Source organism: Paramacrobiotus metropolitanus, unplaced genomic scaffold, assembly GCF_019649055.1.
Source record: "Paramacrobiotus metropolitanus isolate TYO unplaced genomic scaffold, Prichtersi_v1.0 Parri_scaffold0000253, whole genome shotgun sequence".
In the NCBI taxonomy this organism is placed as follows: Eukaryota; Metazoa; Tardigrada; class Eutardigrada; order Parachela; family Macrobiotidae; genus Paramacrobiotus; species Paramacrobiotus metropolitanus.
In genome coordinates this window covers 66,040-92,317 of record NW_026570473.1, presented here as the reverse complement: position 1 = coordinate 92,317, position 26,278 = coordinate 66,040, and the positions used below count along the sequence as shown (strand labels likewise).

General features: G+C 44.0%; 4 protein-coding genes across 6 annotated transcripts; 3 read left to right on the top strand and 1 right to left on the bottom strand.

Moving 5' to 3' along the window:
• The first annotated feature begins 6 nt into the window (after window positions 1-6).
• LOC129601581 (uncharacterized) lies at window positions 7-13,537 on the top strand. The gene is made up of 5 exons (XM_055500416.1): window positions 7-242; window positions 9,846-10,222; window positions 10,349-10,510; window positions 10,568-10,750; window positions 10,955-13,537. The coding sequence occupies exons 2-5, from the start codon at window positions 9,851-9,853 to the stop codon at window positions 12,890-12,892; spliced, it is 2,655 nt and encodes an 884-aa protein (XP_055356391.1). The 5' UTR covers window positions 7-242; window positions 9,846-9,850; the 3' UTR covers window positions 12,893-13,537.
• Window positions 13,538-14,666: 1,129 nt separating this feature from the next.
• LOC129601583 (uncharacterized) lies at window positions 14,667-16,983 on the top strand. Its single transcript, XM_055500419.1, has 2 exons — window positions 14,667-15,480; window positions 16,617-16,983. Exons 1-2 carry the CDS (start codon window positions 14,922-14,924, stop codon window positions 16,841-16,843), a joined length of 786 nt encoding a protein of 261 aa, XP_055356394.1. The 5' UTR covers window positions 14,667-14,921; the 3' UTR covers window positions 16,844-16,983.
• On the top strand, window positions 16,850-19,198 carry LOC129601582 (uncharacterized; the record flags this gene model as incomplete). The annotated part of the gene is made up of 3 exons (XM_055500417.1): window positions 16,850-17,118; window positions 17,343-18,322; window positions 18,525-19,198. Coding segments are annotated over 3 exons (1,605 nt in total), but the record flags the coding sequence as incomplete, so codon positions are not given.
• Window positions 19,199-19,436: 238 nt separating this feature from the next.
• LOC129601579 (uncharacterized) lies at window positions 19,437-26,229 on the bottom strand. 3 transcript variants are annotated; one of them, XM_055500413.1, is made up of 6 exons: window positions 25,684-26,229; window positions 23,686-24,562; window positions 22,217-22,527; window positions 21,733-21,987; window positions 20,391-20,427; window positions 19,437-20,317 (listed from the first exon to the last, which is right to left on the bottom strand). In XM_055500413.1, the coding sequence occupies exons 2-6, from the start codon at window positions 24,277-24,279 to the stop codon at window positions 20,294-20,296; spliced, it is 1,221 nt and encodes a 406-aa protein (XP_055356388.1). In that variant the 5' UTR covers window positions 24,280-24,562; window positions 25,684-26,229; the 3' UTR covers window positions 19,437-20,293. The 3 variants fall into 3 exon arrangements, with proteins under 3 accessions (XP_055356388.1, XP_055356389.1, XP_055356387.1); XM_055500414.1 differs by lacking the exons at window positions 19,437-20,317; window positions 20,391-20,427 and adding an exon at window positions 21,212-21,499 and having other exon boundaries at window positions 21,840-21,987; XM_055500412.1 differs by lacking the exons at window positions 19,437-20,317; window positions 20,391-20,427 and having other exon boundaries at window positions 21,212-21,987.
• Window positions 26,230-26,278: the final 49 nt, after the last annotated feature.

Below are 26,278 nucleotides of genomic sequence, written 5' to 3'. Positions count from 1 at the left end.
CATACAGCCTCGACGAGGGAAACTCACTGCAGCCGCCCGACACGTCGGAGTTCCTGCAACGATCTCCCGTCGCCATCCGCCGTTAACCGTCTCTCCCCCATACCAGGAGCAAGCCCTCACATCGGGGATACTCCTGCAAGCAAGCGGAGAGCGAAGAAACGATCCTGTATTCGGAAACGAATCTCCGAAGCAAGTCAGCAGCACCATCGTCTCACGTCGACGCGTCGCTCAACAGTCAGTAGGTAAGCTGTGTTTGCAACAGCAAACAACCAGCCGATAAATTCTAGAATACTTCTAGAATGTTTTGACGATAGTCTCTGGAAGTTTTTCTAGAGTCACCCGATATTCTGTCGAACGGTAGCTTCCTCAAAGCTACCGTATTACGCTGCCGTTTACTGTAGCTGTGTTAGTGCTTTCATGCACGTATGCTGCTACCAATTACCGTCGGAAATCGTTGATATTTACCGTAAAATTATGCCGTAAATTGCCGAATTAACTCTAGTTAAAATAACTAGATTTACAAGCCGAAATTTCCTCGAGATTGTTGTAGAAAACCGCCGAAATTCACGGGTTTTTACCGTTAAAATCTAATCGAATTACCATTCGATATTGCCGTATAATATCGTTTTGGGTATTGCTGCACCGAACCTTATTTTAGTAGAAATACTAAATCCGAATCGTCGAAATAATTTTAGTTGTAACAACTAGAATTACAAGCCGTAATCAAAATGAAACTGCCGTAAGAAAACCACCAAAAACACGGTGGAAATACTGGGTTTTTGCCGTCGAAATTCAATCGAATTATCATTCGATATCGCCGCATAATATCGTTGTTTAAATTTATCGTTTACAGTTTAATTTTAGTAGAAATACTAAAATTAAAACAAGCCGGAAAACGGTGAAATCAACTTTCTGCTTTAAAGGCAGAACAGAAAACCGAATCGTACGCCGTTAAAATCTATTCGAATTTAATTCGAAATTGCCGTGTCATATTGTCTTTTTCGATTTCACCGTTTAAACTTCAATTCTAGTAGAAATATTAGAATTGAAGTGAGCCGGAAAATTGTGGAATTTACCTTCTACTGGTTACCCAGTGAAGGAAGTCGGAAACCGCTGATAATTTAATCAAATTATCGATCGTAATTTTCAAACACCACTGAAATCATTTCAGTTAATTTCCGAAAATAATTTCGGTGAATTACTGAAATTGACTGCCGTATTATCGTTAATAAACCGTTGGAATTGTAACGATAAATCCAAACGGTTTGTATAGCACAAGCCGAATAACCGAAATTATTTTTACTATTAATTTTAGTGAAATATCGGGGTTTAATCGCCCGTATTTCCACTGAGCTTGCCGGATCTGCATCGCAGATCTAATCTCGAAAATTTAAAGGCCATCTAGGCCTGATTTGCCGGATAGTGTGGAAGGTTCATCAGCCTTCTGACTGGAGACTGATTGAATGAACAGCCGAAAACTGCCGTGTAATTAGTTGATAATTACTATTGATTTGAGTAATCGCCGTAATTTGATTAATCGCCGATTGCCAGTTATTGAATTATTTCAATAATCGAAGTATTGAGATCTATGGAATGCCGATTGTACCAGCCGAGAGTATAGGGTGTCAATAGTGTTATCAGGTACTAATTACAATAACGACCGCCGCGATTGACCGTTTATACTCTTTTCAGTTAAATCGAAAATCGTTTTGCGATTTGGTCAATTTCTCGCCGACCCATTCGTGGGAAGTTGAATGTGAGTTACCTTTAACTTTACCGTACCAATTACTAGAGTACAACCGTAATAATTATCGGTTGCACTTCAATGATATCGCCGATATGGAACGAACACCAGTAAACAAAGCGAAGCAGTTCGCTAGTAATCTTTTACGAACAGCCGATCGAATAATCCGAAATCAGCCGAAAGAAACAGAAATAAATGATAACGCAGCCCGCAACGTTACCCGCGGGAAAGCAAAACAAATAGTAGCCGGTGGTGAGGAAGTAGTACATCAAGTACTACAAACAAATAAGCGAAAGCCGAAAAGAGCACCATTAGCCGATCTACCAGTACCTGAGTCGGTAGAACATCCGGCCTCGCCAATGGTCCCTAAGGACCTGAACGAGGCCATGATCGAGGTAGAAACCCAGCCGAACGTAGAGAGAGCCGATAGCGCGACAGAGTCGATTACGTCGACGCTATCATCGGTATCGCTAATTAATACTAGCGACCCTGAATCAAATAAGCCGCCCGACTCGTCGGATGACGAGGAGGAGGAGCCGACAACGGTGGTACCGTTGAGACCGAAGGCGCATTCCAGTCCGAGTCTTATTGATAGGGCCTTGGGCAAGGATTTGACGCCAATCCTAAAAATTCCGCCGATTCAGCTGTTACAGCCGACAGGGGAGAAAGGGCCTCGGTTCAGCCTGTTAATGCAAGCCACCGATACAGTGGCTGAGTTGCAGAACCAAGTGTCGGACTTTAGAGTCCGATACGAAAAAGCCGAACAAGATATCGCAAAACGTAATAAGACGATTTGCGATACGAAAGCCGAGTTGGATGACCTCAAAGAGCAGCTACGAACTGCTAGGGGCTCCCATAACAAGGCAAGCGAAGCCGCTGTCGGGCTCGCTGCCCAAGTTAGACAACGTGATAATAGGATCGATCAACTAAAAGCCGAACTACAAAAAGTACAAGCCGAACTAAAGTCCGAAAAGGACTCGTCGACCAACTTCCGTAAACAGTATCTTGAAGCTATCCAAGAGAACGGGAAGTTGAGTACGGAGTCGAACGACCGACTCGCTTCGATCTCTACGCTGCAAGAGTCGAGTGAGAGAATCCGGTCGGAATTTGATGTACTAGCCGAAAACTATAACCGTCTGTTGACAACGCATCAACAGATGGTGGCCGCAGTCGAAAACCAAATCGATTATGAAGAACGGCCGCCTACACGAATGCGTGCTGGCCAGCCCGAGACCATGCACTCCCGAATGGAGCCGGCCCCGACAGTAGATATCAGCCGACAGCAGGTTTCCCATAAAGATGCAGAGGTAATCTGTGAAGCTCTGCGGGAATAACTGCGTAAGCTAAGTAAACGACCAAGCCGAACTAATAGTCCATTAAGGAAAGCCAACTTAGCCGATGCCATACGACAGCCGGTTCCTAGGCCATCGTATAATGGCAGTAAGGAAGATATTGATAGTTTTCTCATCAAATTTGAGCAAGCCGCAAAAGAAAACCGATGGGTTAGCGATGAGCGTAAGATAGCCGAACTAGCCTACTGTCTAAAGGACGAGGCAGTAATCTGGTACAACGGCCTGCTCACGTCCCCAAATAAGCCGACTACGTACCGGGAGTGGCGTAACCAATTGGTTGCGCGGTTCGGCGATACCAGACGCTCTGTAAATGCGTTGTCCGAACTCACGAACCGAACGTACCGTCCAGGTCAGGAATCGCTTGAGAGTTTCTTTCAGGCGATGATGACGCTGAGGGATAAGGCCGGTTCTGCCGGTACGCCGGATCAATTCGTGACCTTTCTAATGAAGGGTATTAAGTCGCACGCAACCTTGCATGATAAAATCGAGGGTATGGACCCTCGCACGCCGGAAAAATTCTTGGAAAAGATTCGCTACTTGACGGCGAGTAATCCCGAAAAGTATGTGATTCCGGTCGGCAGTAAGCGTAAGAACCAAGATGCCGACTCTGTGACCGTTCGTACGGTACAGACCCAGCCGAAGCCGGCGAGCTATGCGGCAGCAGCTGCCAGCCCGCCGCGCCCCATTAATGTGGGGAATCGCCGACCAAATCGACCAGCCAATAATGGCAACGATATTGGTAATATTAGGCCGGCAAATAATGCTAATAATAGCAATGTTAGGCCAGCCGGCAATAACAACAATAATCAACAGTCGAACCGTTCCCAGCTGTGGGCCGAGAACGCCGGACGTATTCCCGAGAATACTAACCGGGCTCCACGGTTGGACAAGGAGATGAGAAACGGCCGAGTCGTTGAGTACTGCCAGCAATGTGATGTCTGTGGGCACTACTTTGAGGCATGTCAGTTCAAGGACGTGCCCCGAGCCGAAAATCCAATCTATTTGTCGTATCACGATCCGGTTACGGGGAATCGCCGGTACGCCCGGGATTTCCACAGCCGAAGCCAAGCCGGTAGTGGAACGGGCACCCCTAATAGTGGCCGTTCCCGAAACAATTCACAGTCGCGTGGCCAAGGCCAGGGCCAGTCGAAAGGTCCAAGGCCGACGTCACGTTCACCGCCGCCGAGACAAAATGAATATGCCGCATCAGCCAGTAGCCAGGAAAACGACAACGGGGAGTAACTTCCGGCAGTACTCCCCGGTTGCCTGGTGAAATGCCGGATACTACTGAAATAATAACAATTAGTGGTATCCGAATCACCGAACCGATCGAACTAAACGAGCCGATTATAAACGAAATCAATATTGACGATTCTAAAGACGATTCAACTAAAGAGCCGAAACGAGCGCCACCGTTAAAGGTGTGGGCACGTATCTTAGGCACAACCGTTATGGTTATGGTCGATACTGGAGCCGAGACGTCACTCATCTCGAATGAGTTCGTCGATGAGCTAAAACTGGAAAAACTACCGTTGGTTAAGCCGTTAAACATTAGAGGAATCGGTGGTATGTGTGGATTTTTAGTAACCCACTACTGCACGGTACCCGTTAAAATATTTGGCGAACTAATTAACCATTCCTTCTACATTAAGCCGACTGTCGACGACACTAAAGTGCTATTGGGTCAGGACTTTTTGGCCGGTACTACCTTTGGTGTCCGTGATAATGAACTACAATGGATCCGTAGGATTAATACCCTAATGGTCGATCCATCAACTATTGAACCTAAAAAGCCGAATACTATTGAAGAAATCGTTCCGATACCCGTGGCATCGGAACCAACTATTAATGCTATTGATATTTCTAAAGAGCCGACCCCTAAAGCCGAAATTGTTCCGATACCCGTGGCAAAGGCCACGAGCAAAACGAGCATTAAACTACCGCCGCCGAGAAAGTCGTTTGCTAAATTATGGCAAGAATATCAAGTTTTTGTTTCCGAAGTACGAGGACTAGCGAAATCATTCCATAAAACTCGACAAGATATTCTTGTCATAGCAGATGATAGTACGCCGATTACAGGCATAAGTCCTGAAGAAGCCGAACAGCTTATTAAGAATCTCGATTCAGCAATCAGAGACGAATATATCCTGATGCTAGAGAAACAGAAGAAGCTGAAGGAAGCATTTGAGTACTTCAAATACGATGTACCATATGCATTACGAGCCGACTTAGAAAAAATGACTACAGTAAAGCTAGAGTCAGCCGTACAGTTGCCGTATCAGCTTAAGCCGAAATATAAGCCGAATAATACGCCTCCCGAAGCGGAAGGCATGATTAAAGCTAACCGAGCGCCTCGGGCACATTTTCACCCAATGGCGTCCGTAATGGAGTTTAGTAAAGATGAGCCGAATATAAAATGTAGACCGCAACCAAAGCCGAACGATGACGTCGCATGTAATATTGCGAATGTCGAACCGAACGAGCCGAATCATGCCGATACCGTAATCGAAAATATACCAGGCCCTAATGAAACACTACCCAGTATTCAACCTTATGACGCGTCTAATCTAGTCATTGCAAATGTAGAGCCGGTAAAAAATACTGAATCTACGCCGATTATTAGGGAATCAGCTGAACCTGATCAGTCAACTGATCCCACAGCTATTGATAAGACTTGGGAATTTTCTGAGTCGCCTACTATTGAATCTACCCCTAGTAGCCCACGCCTCCAATCGATTAAGGTGTTCGCTACCGATAAAATTCTAATCAATCCTGGTATAAACATGGCTGCAGTAGTAGCACGATTCGATCCAACCGAAGAATTCGCTACCGATAAGTTTATGTTCTGGCCGAGCCCACATGTTTACATGGAGAGGCATATTAAGCCGATCGAAGGAGTCGTAAGACCAACTAATGGGAAATTTGAACTGGGATTGTTCAATTTCCATAATAGCCGAAAGTCGATCAGGAAAGGTCAATTCATCGGTTATCTCGAGCCGTATGAAAAGATAGAAGATGATGAGATCTGTATTAATTCCGTTAAATTAGCCGAACGAACACCGGAAGAACAACAAGAAATCCGAGAAGCCGTCGATACGCTTAAAATAAATTCTAAGCTAACAGCCGAACAAATAGCGAAGATCAAGGAAGTATTCCTTGAATACCCTGATCTATTTGCCACTAAACGCCGACCTTTTGGTGATGTTACAATTGTAAAACATCACATCGATACGGGTGATTCCCCGCCGATTAAATGTAAGCCGCACCGTACTTCTTGGCCAGGTCGGGAGATAATCGAAGAACATGTTAAAGAAATGCTCGAAAAAGGAATTATTCGCCGATCAAATAGCAACTGGTGTTTCCCAGTTGTGCTGGCTTCTAAAAAGAATCCAGACGGTACTATCGGCACCCGTTTCTGCGTCAACTATATAAAGTTGAACGACGCAACGAAAAAGAATAATTATCCTTTGCCGTCACCGGATGAATTGCTTCAATCCGTAGCCGATAATGCATATTATGTAGGTGTCGATTGTAATGCCGGATTCTGGCAAATACAAATGGCCGAAAATTCAACTGAAAAGACTGCGTTTATCACGCAGGACGGTCTTTTCGAATTTTTGCGCATGCCCTTTGGTGTGTGCAATGGGTCGGCAACATTCCAAGAGACTATGAATAAGGCTCTTGTAGGAGTACGCAATGAGAATATCTTTGCGTACTTAGACGATATTATCGTAGCCGCAAAGGATTTCGACGATTTGATCCGTGAGATCCGACTAATGTGTGAATGCCTCGTAAAGGTTGGCTTCACGCTTCAACCGAGCAAGTACCATGTCGGTGAAACCGAGTTGCACTTCCTTGGATACATAGTGTCTAAAGCCGGAATCAAAACCGATCCAAAGAAAATCTCCGCGATTCAACAATATCCGAAGCCGCAAACTGAGAAGGATCTTCGGTCCTTCCTCGGTTTATGTAACTACTATCGGAAGTTCGTTAAGGACTTTGCAAGCCGAACCCGAGCCATGTATGGCTTGCTAAAGGGCGAAATTGAGGTGAAGAATAAATGGACAGCCGAACATGATGCCGAGTTCGTCGATTCGAAAAATGCATTGATTAATGCGCCGGTTTTGGTCAAGTTTGACCCAAATAAGCCGACAGTTATTGAGTGCGATGCTAGTACGATTGGAATAGGAGCTATCCTACATCAGGATGGGCATCCCATCGTTTATGCTAGCAAACTCCTAACCGATGCCGAACGCAAATATCCGATCACCGAATTGGAATGTATGGCTGTAGTATTTGCAGTTCCGACACTTCATCGAGTACTCACATTTCTATGTGCAAACCGATCATCAGGCATTAACAAACTTGTTACGTTCTGTGTCGAGGAAAGAAGGCTTGAACGGGCGTCTGACCCGTTGGGCACTTCAGCTGAGTAGTCACGAGATGACTATTCAGTATCGGCCGGGTGAACAATGCGATAATGCCGATGCTTTAAGCCGACATCCAGTCGGACCGCCGGTCGAAACAGCCGACGATGACGACTGGGACGATATGAAAGATCGGAAGTTTAGTACTCCGACCATTCGAGTCGTCACTATCACCGACCCAGCCGAACATGACGAAGTCGAAGATAATTTTAAGTGTTATCGAGCCGAACAGGAAAAGGATCCTGTAATCGAAAAGCGTATTCATGCCCTTGAGGGCCAAGCCGAAAGCACTCATTTAATCAAACGCGATCCATACTTTGAGTTATGGAATGGCGTTTTGTACCGATTACCCGAAAAAGACGGCCGCCTTGATCGACGGTTCGTCGTGCCGAAGCATATGCGTGTCGATATAATGCATGCTATGCACGATACACCGGCTAGTGGGCATTTAGGTCCACTAAAGACGTATCAAGCAATTGCGCTTCGTTATTATTGGGACGGCATGGTTGCCGACATCGATAAATACGTACGCAATTGTTACTTGTGCCAAAACCGTAAAACCGAACGGAAGGCACCGCCGGGTAAGCTACAACAGATAGCTATCGGAGCTCTTTGGTTACGAGTACAAGTCGATTTGAAAGGACCTTTGCCGATTACCCCAAAATGTAATACATACATAGCCGTCGCTATTGACGAATTGACTAAGTTCGTAATAGCTAAGCCGATTCCTAATGCGAAAAAGGAAACTGTTGCTAGTTTCCTTATTCACGACGTATTTTTGCCTTATGGCACGCCGCATATTTTAAATACCGATCGTGGAACTCATTTCCACAATAAGCTTCTTGAAGCGATCAACCATCGCTTAAAAATTCAACATCATTTCGGTGCCGCCTACCATCCGATTGGTAGAAGCTTAGTCGAACGTCAAATGCAAACCATTGCTGATTCTCTGGCAGTGTACGCCGCCGACGGACGGGAAAAGAATTGGGATACCATTCTCCCGTTTGTTATAGCCGCTAATGCAACTACTCACATGTCGCCGTACTATATGCTGTACGGGCGTGAGCAGGTTATTCCAGCCGATCCGGTCACTAAGACCAATGTACCAGCCGAACATGCGTCGATAGCCGAATATATGGAAGAATTTCGCCATAATTTGGCACGAGCGCATGAGTTAGCCGAAATTTATATGCGAGAAGAGTTTATAAAAACGGCCGAACGATTTAATAAAAACGTCGAGAAGACGATTATCAGATCGGTGAACTAGTTTTTCTAACGCGAGAGAAGAAGAAAGGTGAAACCGAATCTTTCCGAGAAAAATTCGGAGGTAGATGGGAAGTTACCGGTTTCCCGTATACTAACGCCGTTGAAATTGAGAATAAAGATAAGCCGGGAGAAACTCGCATCGTGAATTGCGAGCGTCTCAAACGTTATAATACTACCGAAGAGAATCGTAAGGGAATAACCAGTACGATCTCCCTGCCGAAATCTGCCGAAAATGGACTAAATGTGAACGCTGAGCCGTTCATACCAGCCGATACAGTTGAAACCGTTGAAGCCGCAAATAATGATACCGAAAATAATACCGAAGCCGTCAATGACGATGATCAGTGGGAACCCGAAAGGGTGGTTGCCGAGGATACTAGCCGTAAAAATAATAAGAAAAAGCCGATTAAACTCAAGTTACATGTGCGCCGTAACAAAAACGGATACGTACATGTAAGATAGTTGCCGACTATATCCTCACTATCGTGAGGTTCGTACCACCTGCCGAATTAAATCCCCACTAGTTTCTACCGTAGTGGTCCATACCTCTTGCCGATTTCTATTAGCCGCTCCAATCTGGAGAATCTTCACTATTGCTTACGAAGTAATTAGTAATCATTGCCGTAATCGAAATAAATATCGAATAATTGCCGATTAATTACTGAAACAATTCTTGAATTATTCATGTAATTCGTCACGTCGATAATTCAATTTAGAATTAAAAACGCCGATAACTGTCGATATTGATTCCGTAAAATTAGCCGATAATTAATCACCAGTTAGATGGTTGATTAATTCAATAGCCGTCATTATCCCCTGCTCAATCGTGGTCTGTGCCCCTCGCACAATTCAAACAGGTCGATTAAATCGAAAAATAAGTAGCCGATAGCAGCAAGCCGGAAAATAACTATTAGATAAAATGGTTAAATACTTTAAAGCCGCTATTATCTCCCCACTAAAATGTGGTTCGTACCTTGTCGCTCTTATTAGTTGCCGATTAACTTAGCGTTAAAATCGTCGAACAATACGGTAAATTAATCAGTATAATTATTATAGATGATATGGAGCCGACGCAGTGTTATCGCTGCCGTTACAACACCAACCGCCGAAAATGCGCCGAATGTCTCTTTGGAGACAAGCTGTACAGCGAACAGGAGAAGGACACCGTCGTGAGCCGACTGGTTAACGAAGTCCTCAACTGCAACCTGGATGCGTATGTCACACTTGGTGAGACGCATTTCGAGCCGGTATTCCAAACCAAACCTTGGGTGCGTATCAGGATGAACGATGCAGCCCGGAAGTTGATAGTCGCTCGTGAACCACAGTGGTGCGATATGCCACTGCCTGCCGAATTGCCAACACAGCCGAATTACGTTGCGCCGATGCAGCTGCCGACCAGCTATCCTGCACAAGCGCAGATGCCGACGAACCAGGTAATTAGTTCCGACTCTGATTCCGAGACTTGTTCCCTAAGTACTTGGGAATGTGTTCCTTTAAATCGTTCCGACAATAATCCCAGTCAGTGGGAAATTGACGCTCTTAATTTAACTATGTCGCAGGGATATGCTATGAATCCCATGTCGCCGCTTCAGCAGATGCAGTACTATCAGCAGTACCAGCCGACAAAGTACCAGCCGGCGCAATATGCGCAATATCAGCAGCAAGCCGATGCCGCTTTTAATCAGCCGCAGTATCAAAGTTACCGTCAGCAGCACGAACTGGTAATTAAATTCATTTCTACTTCTAAAGTACAACCGTATAACGAACTGCTTTTACAGCAGCCGCCGAACAGTGCCGACAGTGCAGGGACTTATGATCCCTGGCTGCGAGAACGCGGTTATCCGGGAAGTGCTGCACCGCAGCAGTACCAAAGCCGAGCTGCATCACAGCAGCGTCCAGCCGAAGTGCAGCCCAGCACGTCGCGTGTGAAGCCAGACGCGCGTGTCGGACTGTCGAAGCAAGTAGGTAGTTCGTCAATTGACGACTCTAATACGTCGATTAGGGAGCCGTCGTCTAGCGACAGTAGCCGATCAGTATTTGGTGCTCGTCACCGTATTGAATACACCTTAGAGCCGTCTGAAAATCACTCCCATTCTGGCAAGAATATAGTAGTTGCCGGGAGAGACTTGTCGAAATATGAGACTAAAGTTTCCGCTGATTTGCAGAATCGTGGCAGACAGCGCGGAAATCAGCCGAAAATTCGATCTGCTAATTATCAGCAATCGAATACACAGCGTAAGGAGCCGATTAAACCGCAGAATAATCCGCCGAACGAATCACAACAGCCGCAACGTGAGAGCAATTCTCGCGAGTATCGTGGTAACCGACGACCACGCCAGCCGACCATCAATCCGAATCAAGTGGTGCGCGATATAAAGCACTACACGGCCGATTTTATTATCTATATCCATAAGCTCGCTACCGTCGCCGGTATTAACAAAAGTAACGAGCGAGAGATGATGTATTTACGTCGACTCATGACGTACGCCGTCGCTATCCTGGAGAAAACCGGGTTAGGAAACCGTATGATGGAATTTGATTATTCCACAGTCGATTTGTCGCGTTCTCTGCAAATCCGGAGTTATGCAACCAGCCGCCGAAGTAATTTGCGTTCAGTGCTTGATCGTAAGCACTTATTTACGCCGTTCACAGCCGTCGATATTGAGGTTATTTCTCAATTTCGAATTTACGGGGACGCTACGTCGGAGAAATTTCTTATGCAATTTGTACTCCCCCAAGCCGATCCTGCAAAATTTTATTTCTTCTGCAAGGTAGCCGATTTTATGAACTACGAGTTAGACCAACGGGATATCAAATGGGAAACGATCCCATATAATTCCGGATTAAAAGCCGCCGTATTAAATATGTTAGCCGCGCTACTTGGTAGCCACAGCGCCCATAAAGCAGTTTATGGTGCCATTAATCGGCCGGAGTACGCCCAGATCACTGATTTAATTGGGATGCTGGGTGCGCCGCTAACCGAACCACAGGAAGAGCAGGTGTTAAAAGACACCATTGCCGCAGCCGGCCCTGTCCATATGGACATTGATCAGCCGGAGGAAAGTCGTTGTTATGACGACATCGACGATCGTATGAAGCGTTATGGCCAGCGTAAACAACAGTACGATATGGGCCAGAGTTATAAGAAAAGGCCGCTACCAGATTCGCCGGATACTCCTACGGGAAGTAAAACCGTACAGCCGGAGCAGAAATTCCGTAATAATCGGAATAAACAGTCGGGTGATACTGCGACGCCGCAATTGGGAGTGATGGGTGGGAAACAGCCTGTCAAGCCGACTCCTCCCATTGCAAAGCCGATTATAATTCCTGTAGTCAAGCCGAATTTGCCATTAGCAAAATTCGGGTCTGCCCCGTCGTTGTTGGACACGACCACGGTCAAGTCCACAGGTACGAGTACTGAGCCGAATAAAAATAAGAATGTAGTAAAAGCCGCTAATAAAACGGGTGTTGCAGAAAAGACACAGCAGTTGCCAGCTGTGCCCGCACCTGTGCCGCCGATCTCAACTGTTCTGGTTGAGCAGCAACAAATTAATGTTGCACAGCCGACTTTAATAGAAGTGCCGAGAGTTCCAGGGGAAGAGCAGTCAGCGAGTACTGCACAACCGCCGCAGGTGTATACAGTACCTGTGTTTCCGCCGACCCGTGAGACCTTCGACGAGAAGGAACTTGCGAAATTGCCGTTATCCCGAATGAATAAAGCCGAACGTGATTTTTACGTTACGACACAGTCGTACCAAGACCACGTTGAGCCGTCGTCTAATGAGTATGTGGAAAACATGCTCGTCGAGCTGAGAAAGAAAACGCTCAGACAAATGACCGATCCCGGATATATGTTCTTTATTCGGTATGAAAGTCCGGAGCGATTACCTGCTTGGACGGGTAGATCGCCAGAAAAGCCGATCGCGCCGCAAGGCGACGAAGCCGATGTTTTCCACGAGACAGTGGAAGAATTGCCGTTGCAACATGCACTCTCCGAAGCCGTAGGCGATGCTTTACACGCAGTCGCCGGGGCTGCCACAGCCGATTCTATTTCTGACACTGCTGCCGCTGACGCTGACACCGACATGTTGAACGATGCGTGAGCGATGCTGCCGAAATGCTGATATGGAGGACAAGTGATTCTCCAAGCTGAATTCATTATGGAATGGATCTCATCAAAATCGCCAAATTTTTTGTGATTTTTTAACGTAGTATATGCGCCGCAAATTGTGTTCGGTCGCATTTTGCTCATTTCTTGTGTTGTTTGTTCGATTTGGTGTGTCCTCGCGGGAGCTCGGAGTTCCGTCCCGTGGCATGCTAGGAGGCCGGTGCCACCGCCCACGATGGTGGGGCTGCGTGGATGCCGCACCGTCTCTCCGATCTGTTTTTTCCAATTCGACTGTGCATTAAAAATGCACAGCCTCACTTCTGATTTTGCCTTCTCCCAGCCAAAAATATCTTGACTGGTCGATTCTGTTTTCTTCTTGTTCCCTTTCTGGGTTTTCTGATCATCCTGCGGATGGTCTAGATTTGTCGGGCATTGTGCCTTTATTAAAAATTGCCATTTTTAATAAAGTTCTTTTGGTAGCGCGGTCGCATTTCCTTCGCACATCTGTGCATCGTTATCGCCACGCTTACAACAAGCATTTTCTGATGAAATACAGCTATCTGTAATGGCATGTAATACTTGACCTCAGTGGGGTGGCGCTTGATTTCCTGTCAAGTTATTCTATGCGATGGAGACAAGAAAAGAAGATTCCATGATTTCTGACGATGATAACGATTGTATTCCTACAGATACTGATTGTGAAATCAACCATGTTAGTGCTAATCAAGAAGCCAATTTGTCGAGTGACGTCGGTTATCAAAATGACGAGATAAGGGCTATCCGAAGCTTTTCCGTTACAGACTCCGAATCGTAAGTTTTTTTAGACACCGACCAATATTAATCAAACAAAAATGTGACGATTGAAAGCGTAACGGGAATCTGTGCGCTAGGGACGAAACGGAAGTGGATGCATTCGATTCACACAAGGACGAACAGCGATTTCAGCCTCCAGTCGGAATTTTTACCATAAATGGAACTGCACCAGTTGAAGATAAAGGAGAATCTCACAGCGTTCTTGGACCGAGTTACAAATGGTAACGGCCCAGGCTCAAACTCGGACTTGGACTCGGACTTGGACTACTAAAACTTGGACTTCACTTGGACTCTAAAACTCGGACTTCACTTGGACTCTAAAACTTGGACTTTATGACTTGGACTTAGAATTAGGCGTTTCTTATGTTTCTCATGTCTTCTTACGTTTCCTAATGTTTTCTTAGGTTTTTAGGTCTCTTAGGTTTCTTAGGTTCGTTAGGCTTCTTAAGTTTCTTAGGTTTTTTTTCTTACGTTTCTTAGGTTCTTAGTTAAACTTAAGAAACCTAAGAAACCTGAGCAACCTAAGAAACCTATGAAGACAAAGGAAACCGAAAAAACCTAAGAAAGCTAAGAAACCTAAAAAACCTAAGAAACCTGAGAAACCTGAGAAAGCATGAAGAAACGTAAGAAGACTTGAGAAACGCCTACAACCAAGTCTAAGTCATAAAGTCCGAGTTTTAGAGTCCAAGTGAAGTCCAAATTTTGGAGTCCAAGTGAAGTCCAAGTCCAAGTTTTAGTAGTCCAAGTCCGAGTCCAAGTCCGAGCTTGAGCGCGGGCCAATGGTAACTTACGGTAGAATTTAATCGAATTTTATTTGTCACAAATTCGCTCAGAATTTAAAAAAATCATCCCACATAAGTTAAACTGCTGAGGAACGACATGTGCATTGATAAATTGCTTGGTTAACATGGGAACCTATGTGCTGTACATAACTGCTTTTCTACAACTACTTTTCGGCTACATTGTATTTCGTACCGTGACCTTTGAATTCTGAACTGATCATTTTGCAGTAACGGATACACGTTGTTCCGCACTCATGTGCCGCTCACAGATGTCCTCACTGCCCTTCTTGACCCGGATACACTAGAAACGTTCGGAACCAGTCAAATGCCGCTCATGTTTCAAGGCACCGGGCAATTTGCGGTACGGGTCGATCCAAAAACTCAGGCAGAAAAGGCGTTTGACTTAGCATCAAAGGGTCAGACCGGCGGATGGAAACAGAAAAATCGCAAATGGATTCTGCGGATGACGACAATTTTCAGACTCACACTTTCATCTTTCGGGATTTTATCAATAAGTCGGATCGAAATTTTGGCCGAATCATTGTATTCGAAGTGGCAGATTGTAAAGCGATGGATTTGACAGGCCAATTTGTTCTTATTATTTACTATTGGAACAACAACGCCACACCACATCAGCTTCCGGTCGGCAAGCAGTATCAGGCGCGTTCAATCGGTAAAAGCGTCAAAAAAATTATCAGCGACTCTCATCATGGAAAAGCTCCTAGCGCATCGGCTGTGTATCACCAGGCAGCAACAACATGCACCACGCCAGAAGATATCGTGTTCAGTCCATATTACCGGAATAGCGGTGGCAAACGGTTCGTTTCTTATGTGCGGGGACTGGAAACAGTAAAGCGCTGTGGCAAACTGGACATGAGCGGTCTGGCCGGAAATCCTGACGTTTTTGCATGCGAGTTTGAATCCGAAGGTGCCAAGGTCAACTACATCGTCTGCACGCCCTATTTGCTGTCGCTAATTGCTCAAAATGGTAAATTCTTAATAAATGTTACTCTCGTTATACTTTTCCCGGCATCAAATTAATAATTTTAAAGATATTTATGGGACACAAATATAAATATGCAAACCAAGAAAAGCACTTTTGTTCACGTCACAGGCAAAACGGAACCAGCCAATAAACCGTTGCCCATCTTCGTTGCGTAATTTATGCGCACTTTCTAGCTTTGTGTTCCTTTTCAAAACTGCATTTTACTTTACTGTAGCTTGTCAGCATATTACTGCAGTCTGTAACTAAAATCTTCCCAACGCATTTAATGTAGCTCCCTTCAAGCACGGTACTAATAAATTAAAATGTTAATTAAAATGTGTGAAAACTACAGCTCTTTTAGTTTTTTCGTTTGCCAAAATCTCAAATTCTAGCAATTATGCGGGCCACGGCAGTCTGTTTCTCTCCGTCGCTTTTAGAACCAATCCCTGCCTCGTGATGTTTACAAAATTTAAATGACTTCCGTCTACCAAAATCAGCTGCTCTGCCAGCCATTTAACTAAAACTTGCTCTTCATGTTTCGACCAGTTGCTGTATCTTCTTCAGACCGAACCGTGATCACCGTAGGAACAGGGTAGGAACAGGCACAGGTTCTGGTACTGATGGCTCGGATACGAAGAGCAGAACATGATTAGTTCAAGTTACGGACGGAGACGGAGTTAAACAAGACGGAGTTACAGACTACCGTACTTATGGTTAGGTGCTAAACAAAACTTTTCGAACGTTACTGCACTAGTATGCGAAAGAAACATCACGGAAAACCTGAGGAACCTGCTGATAAGCCTATTGATCGTAAGTTCGTAACACATTTCTGTACGATGTACGTTCAAATAAGCTGCTTATTTGAGTTGCCATCTCAAAAAAACTATTCTGGAGTAGTTTCTTTATTTTGCTTAATCTGGGCGGGATATGCATGTTCTGCATATTTGCGTCACGCAAAATGGACCAACTGCCGTAAAGGGGAGGTCGTTGTGACGTGAACAAAAGTGCTTATCTGGGTTTGCATATTTATATTTGTGTCCCATAATTGTTACTATTGGCAACTACAGTACATGTTATTTCAAATATTGCAAATCAAGATTCTTCTATAACCGTGGAAAATAAGTCTCTTCGTATTGCAGCTCACAATCCCATTCAAATCAATGTCACCTTTAAAATGTCCAACTACTACATTTTAACGACAACGGTCATGGTCGATGCCGTTGTGAATCGGCGAACCGGATCAAAAACCTTTATTTCCGGCCCAGTTATGTTCACACAGTCCCAAACGGAAGCATCTTACGCCCAAATGGCCGAGTTTATTGCTGCGCGTCTCCAGGAGCATGGATGGGATTTGAAGAAAAAGTAGTTTTCGTTTATTACTGACGGCGAAAAGCCTCTGATCAGTGCATTTGAAAAAGCATTTCCATTAAGCTGCCACACGCTGTGTGTTATCCACGTGAGGCGGAATATAAAGCGGCAATTGCAGAAGTTGATCCGTTTGCGAACCGGTTCCCATGCTTTACGAAAGCAAATTCTCGTCGACATTTTTGGCAAAGTGTTGGCTAACAGTAACTTGCAGCCGGGATTGATTGACTCCCGATCAGAGAAGGAATTCCAGCAAGCCTTAACAAAACTTGAACAGTAAGAGCATTCCTTTGAGATTTTATACGTCGAGATATATAATATTTTTATTTATGTTGGTTGTAAGCAATATTCGAGTTTTTCAAAAAAATAGTGAAACTAAAATTTATGAAAGATATGAGAAACACAATTTAAAAAATATGTGACGTTTGCTTACGATGGTAGATTTCAATTTGTGATTCAAATATTTTAATCTTGCTCAATTAAGAACGTCAACTTTACAGGAAGTGGGGCGCATCGGCATCAGATTTCACAAAGTATTTCCGAAAGTACCAAGAAAAAAACTTTCTTGACAAACTGATTGCACCCATGCGGCTGGTTGCCGGCGTTGGGACTGACCTTGGAAACACCTACCAGGCTGAATCCCTGCATGCGAAGATGAAAAAGATTTTTGGTAAACGAAACGATATCCGCGTTGCAACAGAAAACATGATTGCAATGCACAACGATCAAAAAGAAGAGTTGGCAATGACGTTGTTCGACCACGGGCCCTTTGAACTGGCAGAATTTTTAAAATCGCAGCTTTTGATGCTTCCGGAGAAAGCAAATGATCAAGAGCACATTAAAGAGCGGCTATGCTCTTTCTTTGGATGTGATCCTGGCAAGGTATCTTGCCGGATACAAGGAAAGCCAACAGCAGCACTCAAAGCCGTGTCGACTGTTGTTGATTCGCTTCTGTTGCCTTTTGAGAAGTCAGGCTTGCCGGCTACATATATGGTAACGTGGGGCGAAGCGCGTGATCTCCTGGAAATAGATGAAATTAATTGCAGATTGTACACAGAAACTGCGCAGTCTGCTGACAGTATATCCTATGTTGTTGAATCGGACGATGGCAAGATGCACAAAGTGGAGATTACGCTACCAACTGGTAGACCTTCGTGTACGTGTTCGCATTTCAACAGCCGCGGAACCAAAAAGCTATGTCGGCACGTTATTGCTGTGGCAGCAAAAGCAAATGCAGTACAGCGTGTAATTCAGTGGGTTATTTCGGCGCAGCGGATCAGCGTATTTCCTGATAGCGGAAACAAGCCGGGTTTTGGAAGAATGAAATATCGCGGGACGGGGCACACAAAGCGCGATGGAAGGGACTGGGAAGGCACACTGGAACTATTCTCGTCACCAAAGCGCCTGCGGTTTGATAAACGTGACGATACTTCGGGGCATTTTGATAACCATTTTTCTGGCCCATCGAACCAAAACACAGGTAATTCAATAAATAAATTTGTTTGCAAAAATGCTGCACTAAAAAAAAGTAGTGAATATTATAAAGTAGGCGAAATCCACTACATAATCGTATGCTGGGTGAAGTCATGCAAATTTCTGATTTTTTGTCAGAAGTACGTTGGTAACAAGTAACATGGCGCTAATTTGCTGCACCCGCGGAATTCTTCACTGTAATTTTGCAGATCGACCGGTCTGGGCACAGGAATACAAAGAAGAACCTTTTCGTATTACGAAAATTCCATCCTCAGCCAATGCCAGTATTAAGTGCGCTGGATGTCGGAAATTACTCGTTGAGTCGCGCCCACACCTCGGTCTGGTTGTTGCAAGAAGCGAAAGAGATTACAAACGAGGTACGCAGGATCCTACAGATAAGCATATCCGCCATCATCACATGCAGATGTCGTGCATCGGCATTCGTCACAAGGGATTTAATTCGACTGGTGGATTTAATGTTGTATATGACGGCAAATGGTTCATGGCGGCAGCTCAAAACGAAAAAGAGTACGCCGAAATGTTTCGAAACGGCCTTTTGTTCTAATCAGTGCAGCTAACTACTGGGACCGCATATTTTAACGAGCATGTTGTTTGCAAGACCGCTGCGATATACCGTAACTCCGCCGTGTTTACGGTAACTGTTAATTCATTAATTTTTACTTTACCGATCACGAAATTGTTACGTCACATTCCTTCTGTAACCCGAGAAGTGTGTATTTTGAGCATATCCCAGCCAACTGACTTACAATGGAATAAGTTCTGTACCGGTGGGTGGTAGCATCCCTCCTAAACAACTCTTATTAGTTTTGCTGCATGGTTTAATTATTGTAATATGATACCAACGTACAGATTCTGCAAATTGTTGCGCAAATTTATGATGCATGTGCCATGTGGTGTCAGTAGTTTTTGCTTCTTGTGGCTAGGAACCGGAATAATAAATCTGCGTAAAATTTGAGATGCTAGCGTATAAATTACTTAAAAAACTAAAATGAATTTGGAATGTGCAACACTTGCCGATGTATGTGTACGATAAGTTTTGTTTACTTGAAACGTAAAACAAGAAAAGTTAGGAACGGCAAACTGTAAACGGTAATTTATTTTTTAACGGTTATTCAACGGCAAAGGCTTTCTGAACGGCATTTTTCGACGGTAAACCGAAACGGCAAAGGTATTCACGGCCGCAAAGGCAAAGGTAAAGGTTAAGTTGTAAAAGGCAAAGTGAAACGGCAAAGGCAAAGGGGCGGCAAAGGTAAAGTAGGCCGACCCGAAATTGACAGTAAAAACAGAACGGCTGCGTCAGCTTTTTTAACTAAGCATACAGATGTCGCTCTTAAATATTAGGTACAAATAAATCTGAAAAAGTGTTTCGTATTATGCAGTCTTCTATCAGCCATTATCATAGAAATTAAAGTCAGGAAAAAGGAGCAATGGATCAGTGCTTCAACATCCCTGCGTGTAAATCATTTCCCCAGTTCTAGATACTTGTCGAAATATTTTTAGCTTTGCTTCGGTCTTTCAGTGCTATCGAAGAGCGGTGCACTTCACTAGTTAATTTTCTCAATTGTGAAGGGAAACACTAATAATGCTAGTACAGTACTTCTTTTTGTGCACATACGCGCAGCCCAACAGAATCTAAGAAACCGTTGACATGTATGACTTCCGCGGCTCCGTCACTTGCTGTTCTTTCTGGCATTTGACCTTTTCCCAGCAGCCACAATAAAGTGTTTTTGCCCGTTCCCTTAAGACCAACGAGTTATAGAGAATCTGGCTCTGTTTGGCGGATTTTCAAATGGAGGCCGTTCACGAGCTGCAGCTTCTCTCCACGATTTCTGGTTGGCTATTCCATATTCGTCAAATACACGAGCTTCCGCTACGCCTGGCAGTTAAGTTGGTTAACGGGATTGAGCGGCTTAGGACTTATCTGCTCTACGTGCTGCTGGCCGTATAACCGGAACGGTCACAGCTCGTGAGCCATAAAACTCTGCAACATACATGAAATTTTTCCCACTTGTTTCTGCAGTTCCCCATTTACCAGGGATGGAAGAACTGCATACCGCTTTTGAACCGTCCGAGAGCGCGGCAAGCGCATATCTGCAAATTACTCGGTTAAATTCAGTATCTACACAATTGTCATCTTTGACTGTGCATTTTCAAAGTTTTTCGGGGTGCAATTGTGTTTTTCATAAAATGTGTTTGTATAGTGTAATCTGTATCAGTTATGCAGTAATCTCCAGCCTTTCTGCAGAATAGAAGGCAAAAGCTTGCATAATTCTGGTGAATATTAGTAACAAAATAGTTAGAGCGAAATGATTTTGCGTACCGTTAAACAGAAACTTATTCAGCAATTTGACCGGAACACTCGCGGCGAGAACATATGGATTAAGTAACAACAGAATCAAAATGACCGTCGCTGTAATTAAGGACGGTTATCAGTGGAAAAGCGAAAAACAATAAAGTTTAACAACGAAGAGCAAGCACACCTGTGGCGGCCGGTGCTGTTTAACCATTACGTCGTCGTCGATGCGGAGGCTGTTATTGGCGGCGAAACAGCCCGGGCCGACTTTAAAGAATAACGATACTACGTAATATACCTATTTCAGAAGTTGGATTAATATTGCGTTCTAATGCCAGTATCTGTACGTATTAGGCTTAATGCGCATTGCCTGTCCCTTTATGACCTAAATTGCTCGACAAGCTTTTGCAGTAATTCTTATTTTGCTGGCTTTGCTTAGAGAGCATAACAAACCGCTACAATAACGGTAGTTCCGTCATTTACTTTATTGCTACAACCGCCATTGGCAAAACATTTTTTAGAAAACTATCGTCCGAGGCCCTATATTTTTAATAGATGGCATCTTGTGGGAGAAATCTTGATACTATATTTTCCGATTAAGTTCGACAGTGATATCCATCTATCGAGGTCGCTCCTTTGACGGGCTGAGACAGTCAAGAGGTTTATTAATTTTTATTGATAAGAAGATAATAAAAAACGCTATTCGCACTAGCACTTAACCGTCCGATAATTACGAAAAGCGAAAGCATGACCGTATCATTCACAAGCTCCTCTAATGTAAGCTGCAGTAGCCTCTTTTATTTCATGGTTGGTAGATCTTAGCCCCCATACCCCGAAAGATACTGGAACTTCTGCTCTCATCTTCTGGCCCTGGAAAACCGACAAGAGACCAATTATCCTTTTCTCTACAGTATACTTCCATCGTTTTTTCTGGGTCACCGGTTTTAGACCAACCGCCAAAGACATATATCTGACCGTGTAAAACAAACGCGGAAGGAGATAATCGTACGTGATTTAACGGGGCAACGGGTTCCCAGGACCCCCGTGAAATATTTACACGTAAACAAGATTTTATGCTTGCCGTGGATGCAAAAATACCCAACTTCGATTCGCAACGTTCTCGCAATTCAGACGGATTCTTTAGTGGTTCTCTTCCTCCCAGGAGGTACAAGTGATGGTCAAGCTTAACGATGGCAAATTTCTCACGTACGTTATTTAACTTGGGGATGCAAATATTGTTCCACCGGTCCGTCACAGTGTCCAAGCAATGAAATCGCAGTGAACACGAGGATCTGACCCTTGTTAAATAACCGTAAATTAAGAGGTTCTCGATCCGTGTCCCGTAAACGATTTCGCCACTGTAATCAGATGTGTGCTTAGGAAGACAAGATCGCTGAAAGTCTAAAAGATTCTGTGACTACATACGGCTTGAAAGGTTTTGGTTGCAAAAACTCACTTCAGTAAGTAAATTATCGTGAGTTCGCAATATTCTGGTCACAAGCCATAATGAGTAATTCGTTAACGAAAAACGTTTTAGCTGTCACTACCAGGACTCATACCGATGGACTCAAAACTCAGACAACTTACGTATCATCCTTGTACCGCAAATCTTCCCGGGATAGTGTTCCACGAATGAGGCATAGCTTTTGAAGTTTCCTTCCTAACCAGAAATAAAGATTTGTGCCCACAGCAATTGGCAACAGTCGCTTTGGCAGCAGTTGCATTGGCTCATAATGTGAATGCCAAGACCCCACTATTCTCAAGGAGGCTGTGGCAACATTCCAAGCTATTATGTTTTTGAATGAATTTTTTGCATCGGGGATCTCCAGAATTATTTCACCATTACCAGCTAAGACCGGTGTGTCAATTATAAAGCCGGATAAAGATCGCGTTGACACCTAGAGCAGACCAGTTAACCTAATCAATAAACAATTCCTAAGTGCATAAGCAAATCCGTAAGTGCATTTTGCATAAATGCTTAAGCCCGTGCATACAGAGTAGATAAGTGCAATCGGTTAATTTCGCATAGGTAAATTCACGAATACGCATGGCGTTTCCGAAGCAAGTGACATCTGGAATATGTTAGAAATCAATATCATATTCTAGCAGACGTGCTTTTCCATTTGACTATCGGCTTCGGCAGCTCGCAGTTGGCACACCTACCAAGAATTTTTTTATACTTACTCACAGTTGATGGCACCTGATTACAAGAACCTATTGCGCCCTCACGTTTGCGCACAGAATGTACTGCTACTCTGCGGCGACGCCCTCAAAGTGTTTGCACTTTCAGGGTGTGGCTATTTTGACCCCCTACTGCTAAATCTTTTTTTGTCTGTTGCCACAACCTTTTAACTTACTGCTTTTACAGTAATTTGAACTTTGCATTGCATTTTGCACCGAAGTCAAGTTTCGCCAGTTATCACCAAGGGCTTTTCAGTTCGGTTCCAGCCACCACCAACAATGAGAATTGCTTGGAAAAGAACTTAAAGCAGAGTAATAAGGCGGTAAAGCCTACTGCGCAATTGATTCAGTTCGACGTTCAGTCATATTTCAAGTCTATACATTCGGAGGGTATTCCTCTTCGAACAGTATTCCTTACGTCCGGAAGAAATTCCGCTTCGTTGTCCCTCCAAGAAAGATGGGTTTAAACAAGTTTAAAAAAAAACCACATTATAAATGCTGCCCGGTGAAATTCACAAAATAGTCCAGCATAAAAAACCAAAAAGTTTAGCTCTGGATAAGTATAATATGTATATTTGTTTCATCTAAAACATCTTTACTTAGGTTGGATGAAAAGTCAGTTTAGCAACAAAGTTCTGATGCTCTGTCTAAAGTCCCTGCTGGCCGTGCTGGCACTGTGCACGCTTCCTTGTACACCGAAAATGTGCGTGCAAACTTCCGCACGCAGCACCCTGTGGTCCATCTTGCAACCGCCGCTACAGTAATCTGGGCTTATTCATTTAAGTACTTTGTATTTAGACATTTCAGCACTTCTGAAAAATGAACCTAGCACATTTATTTATGCATGAGATGTTTTTTGCAGTTCGTGTTCGTACCGGGCTCACGGGCACGACGTTAGTGGGGAGAGGAAAACGCCACACAAAAGATAATGTCGGGTCGAAAGTTTCCAAAATAGTTTCCCTTTTCACCACATCATTTGCCCACCAACAGCAGTGAAACAAGCGGCGGATTTTGCTTTCGGTGGCAAGATGGTTCAACCTCGATGTAGCTGCATCAACTTGTTTTAAGATAGTTGAAGGTGCTTGTTTAGTTGTCAGAAGCTCATACAGGAGTTGGTCCGCCGTTATCCTCTCCTTCCCACAAATAGCAAAACATCTTTCAATACAATGCGCTAAATTTATCCCATTTCCTCCCGCCCCATTTACGTTGATCCAAATGCTGCTATGCACGAAGGGAGCATAACCTATTGAATAAAGGTAGCTGTAACGCTCTAGTGTCGTGTTTTCATCAACTGCTTCCTCATTTGGCACGGAATCGGCTCCCTTGGACACCAACTTCCTTCGTCGGTCACCATTTACACCGTCCAACAAATCAAGCGCAATACAGCCAAAACTCCAGATATCTGTTGCCAACTCCGGATTTTTACCAAAATCTTCTTTCATGAAAAAGCGCATCATTTCAGGCGACATATAGCGTGGAGTACAACAGGCCGTTTGACACCATAATTGGTTACAGCACCACCACCTTTGGACTTAAGGTAGCCATCATAGTCACCAATCGCAAGCCTTTTTCCACCGTGTTCCAAAGGCATAAAGAGGATATTTTCCGGTTTCAAGTCTCCATGTATAATGTTATTGTAATGAAAATATCGAATACCGCTCGCAATATCGGTTAGGAATCGAAGGATGGTCGGATGATCGAGAAACATGTTGCTTCGTTTTAGCTTTTGTAGGTAATTCCGCAAGTCGCCATCTGAAAAAAGATGTGAAATATTTTCCGCTACCCTAATGAGTATTCTTGGCTCTTGCAAAAGAAGCAAGAAGGATGTTTAGCCATGCATGAAGTGATAACGAACTCACTAGGTACTTCTCATGTATAGAGAATTACGGTTTTGTGAGTGAAATGTTCTACACGATTTGGCACAGAAATCAGATTCTTCACTGCATCCACCAAAAATATTCGGTGTGGTGTGTTGAAAAGCACCGAACTCCATCGTACCGACGGTGAAATTTTCCGCTGGGCTTTGAGTGCTTTAGTGAAAACTTCACCGCGGATACACCGCACCAAGTTACACCGTTCATAGAAGAAACCCGGTACAAAGTACCAAATTCGTGTACATACGCGAAAGTGAATGCTTTTGCGCGAGTACACGAATTCAATGCATGTAAAATGTAAATACGCAAAGACTGGCGTAGCGGGCCGTAGCATTTTGCTCATTGCAACCCATGAATTTGTATTTCTCGCTGTAACTTTACGCTGGAAATAAGTCACGTACCTTGTTCACTGGTTGTTTCCGTTGATAATCTTACCGCTCGTAAGCACACCGAGCTCAAGAAAGTCTCGCCGGGAAATGTCGCGACTGTTTTTAAAACAGCGGAATTTGTAACGTTTTGGAGTTTGCTGAACGCCACCCCCTACAGCCTCCCCCCACGGCTCCCGGTAATATAAACTCATGATTCGTAGCTAAATGCTTGAAGGGATTTTCTGTGCAATGAGTTCGTGAACAGTTAGTCGACATGTAAAATAGATCTGTTGTGGCGCTTGCTTGTGACCACCTGTGCTTGAGATAAATTGTTTATTGTTTTGTTTATTGTACGGCTGGCAGGTAACCCAATAAAGGCTAGGATTTAAATCTCCTTGGGAATTTAAATAACAGACATCATAATAAAATTAGAGCAAAACCCATTAATACAAGAGAAGCACTAAGAAAAGTAAGGCAATCAAGTAATGGTAACATGCTTCAGTGCATGACGAAAAATAGCAAGCGAACTGCTACTGAGAATCGTTTCCGGCTTGGGTTAACTGGTTCATAACCAGTTAACCAAGGCCGGAAGGGTGTAAGTACCGTATAACCGCGCAATGTGAGCACTCACCACAGTAATAATCCATCATCAGCTCGACGACGGGCAGTTTCGCATCATCCGAGCTGATGCTTATCTGGTGAATCTTGACCACATTATCATGATGCAGTTTTAGTAATTTGTCTAATCTTTTGCGCAGGCTAATGTAACTTTTTGGCGTTGCCAGTGCACGTTGCATTTCATAAAGTTTCACTGATTTCACGGCGACCGTTTCGTCTCCCCTGAATTTTCCACGGCGAACAATGGCAGCTCTAAAAACGCTTCCATATGCTCCTTCGGCAATAAAATCTTTAGGTTTATATTCGCAATCGACCCCAAATGAGAATTTTGCAGCGGCTCTGTTGACGACATTTTTTTTGAATACTTTGCGCAGTAGACTCAGTAGTACTGAATAACAATCATGAACGCAGTGAAGTGCGCTAGTAATAAGTACTAATAGTACATCAAATTTCCTGGACCGTGGCATTGGCATATTTGACATTAACGACTGTTGTAATACGCTGACAATTTTAAAAGCTCTTGAGAAGAGCACTTTCACACGGTATTTGTAGGGTAAGTTGTAACTTGAAATTAATAAGTTTCTGATATCCTTTTGTAAAGCAGCGCA

Excerpts from the sequence above, each read along its gene's own strand:
- LOC129601583 (XM_055500419.1), top strand. The coding sequence starts at position 14,922 with ATGGAAACAGAAAAATCGCAAATGGATTCTGCGGATGACGACAATTTT. Across the intron at positions 15,481-16,616 it reads GTCGCTAATTGCTCAAAATG|CTCACAATCCCATTCAAATC; the intron begins GTAAATTCTTAA and ends TTCGTATTGCAG.
- LOC129601581 (XM_055500416.1), top strand. The coding sequence starts at position 9,851 with ATGGAGCCGACGCAGTGTTATCGCTGCCGTTACAACACCAACCGCCGA. Across the intron at positions 10,223-10,348 it reads CGCAGATGCCGACGAACCAG|GGATATGCTATGAATCCCAT; the intron begins GTAATTAGTTCC and ends ACTATGTCGCAG. Across the intron at positions 10,511-10,567 it reads ACCGTCAGCAGCACGAACTG|CAGCCGCCGAACAGTGCCGA; the intron begins GTAATTAAATTC and ends CTGCTTTTACAG.
- LOC129601579 (XM_055500412.1), bottom strand. The coding sequence starts at position 24,279 with ATGTCGCCTGAAATGATGCGCTTTTTCATGAAAGAAGATTTTGGTAAA. Across the intron at positions 22,528-23,685 it reads ACGTCGTGCCCGTGAGCCCG|GTGTCAACGCGATCTTTATC; the intron begins GTACGAACACGA and ends GGTCTGCTCTAG. Across the intron at positions 21,988-22,216 it reads TTGCGGTACAAGGATGATAC|TGGCGAAATCGTTTACGGGA; the intron begins GTAAGTTGTCTG and ends ATCTGATTACAG.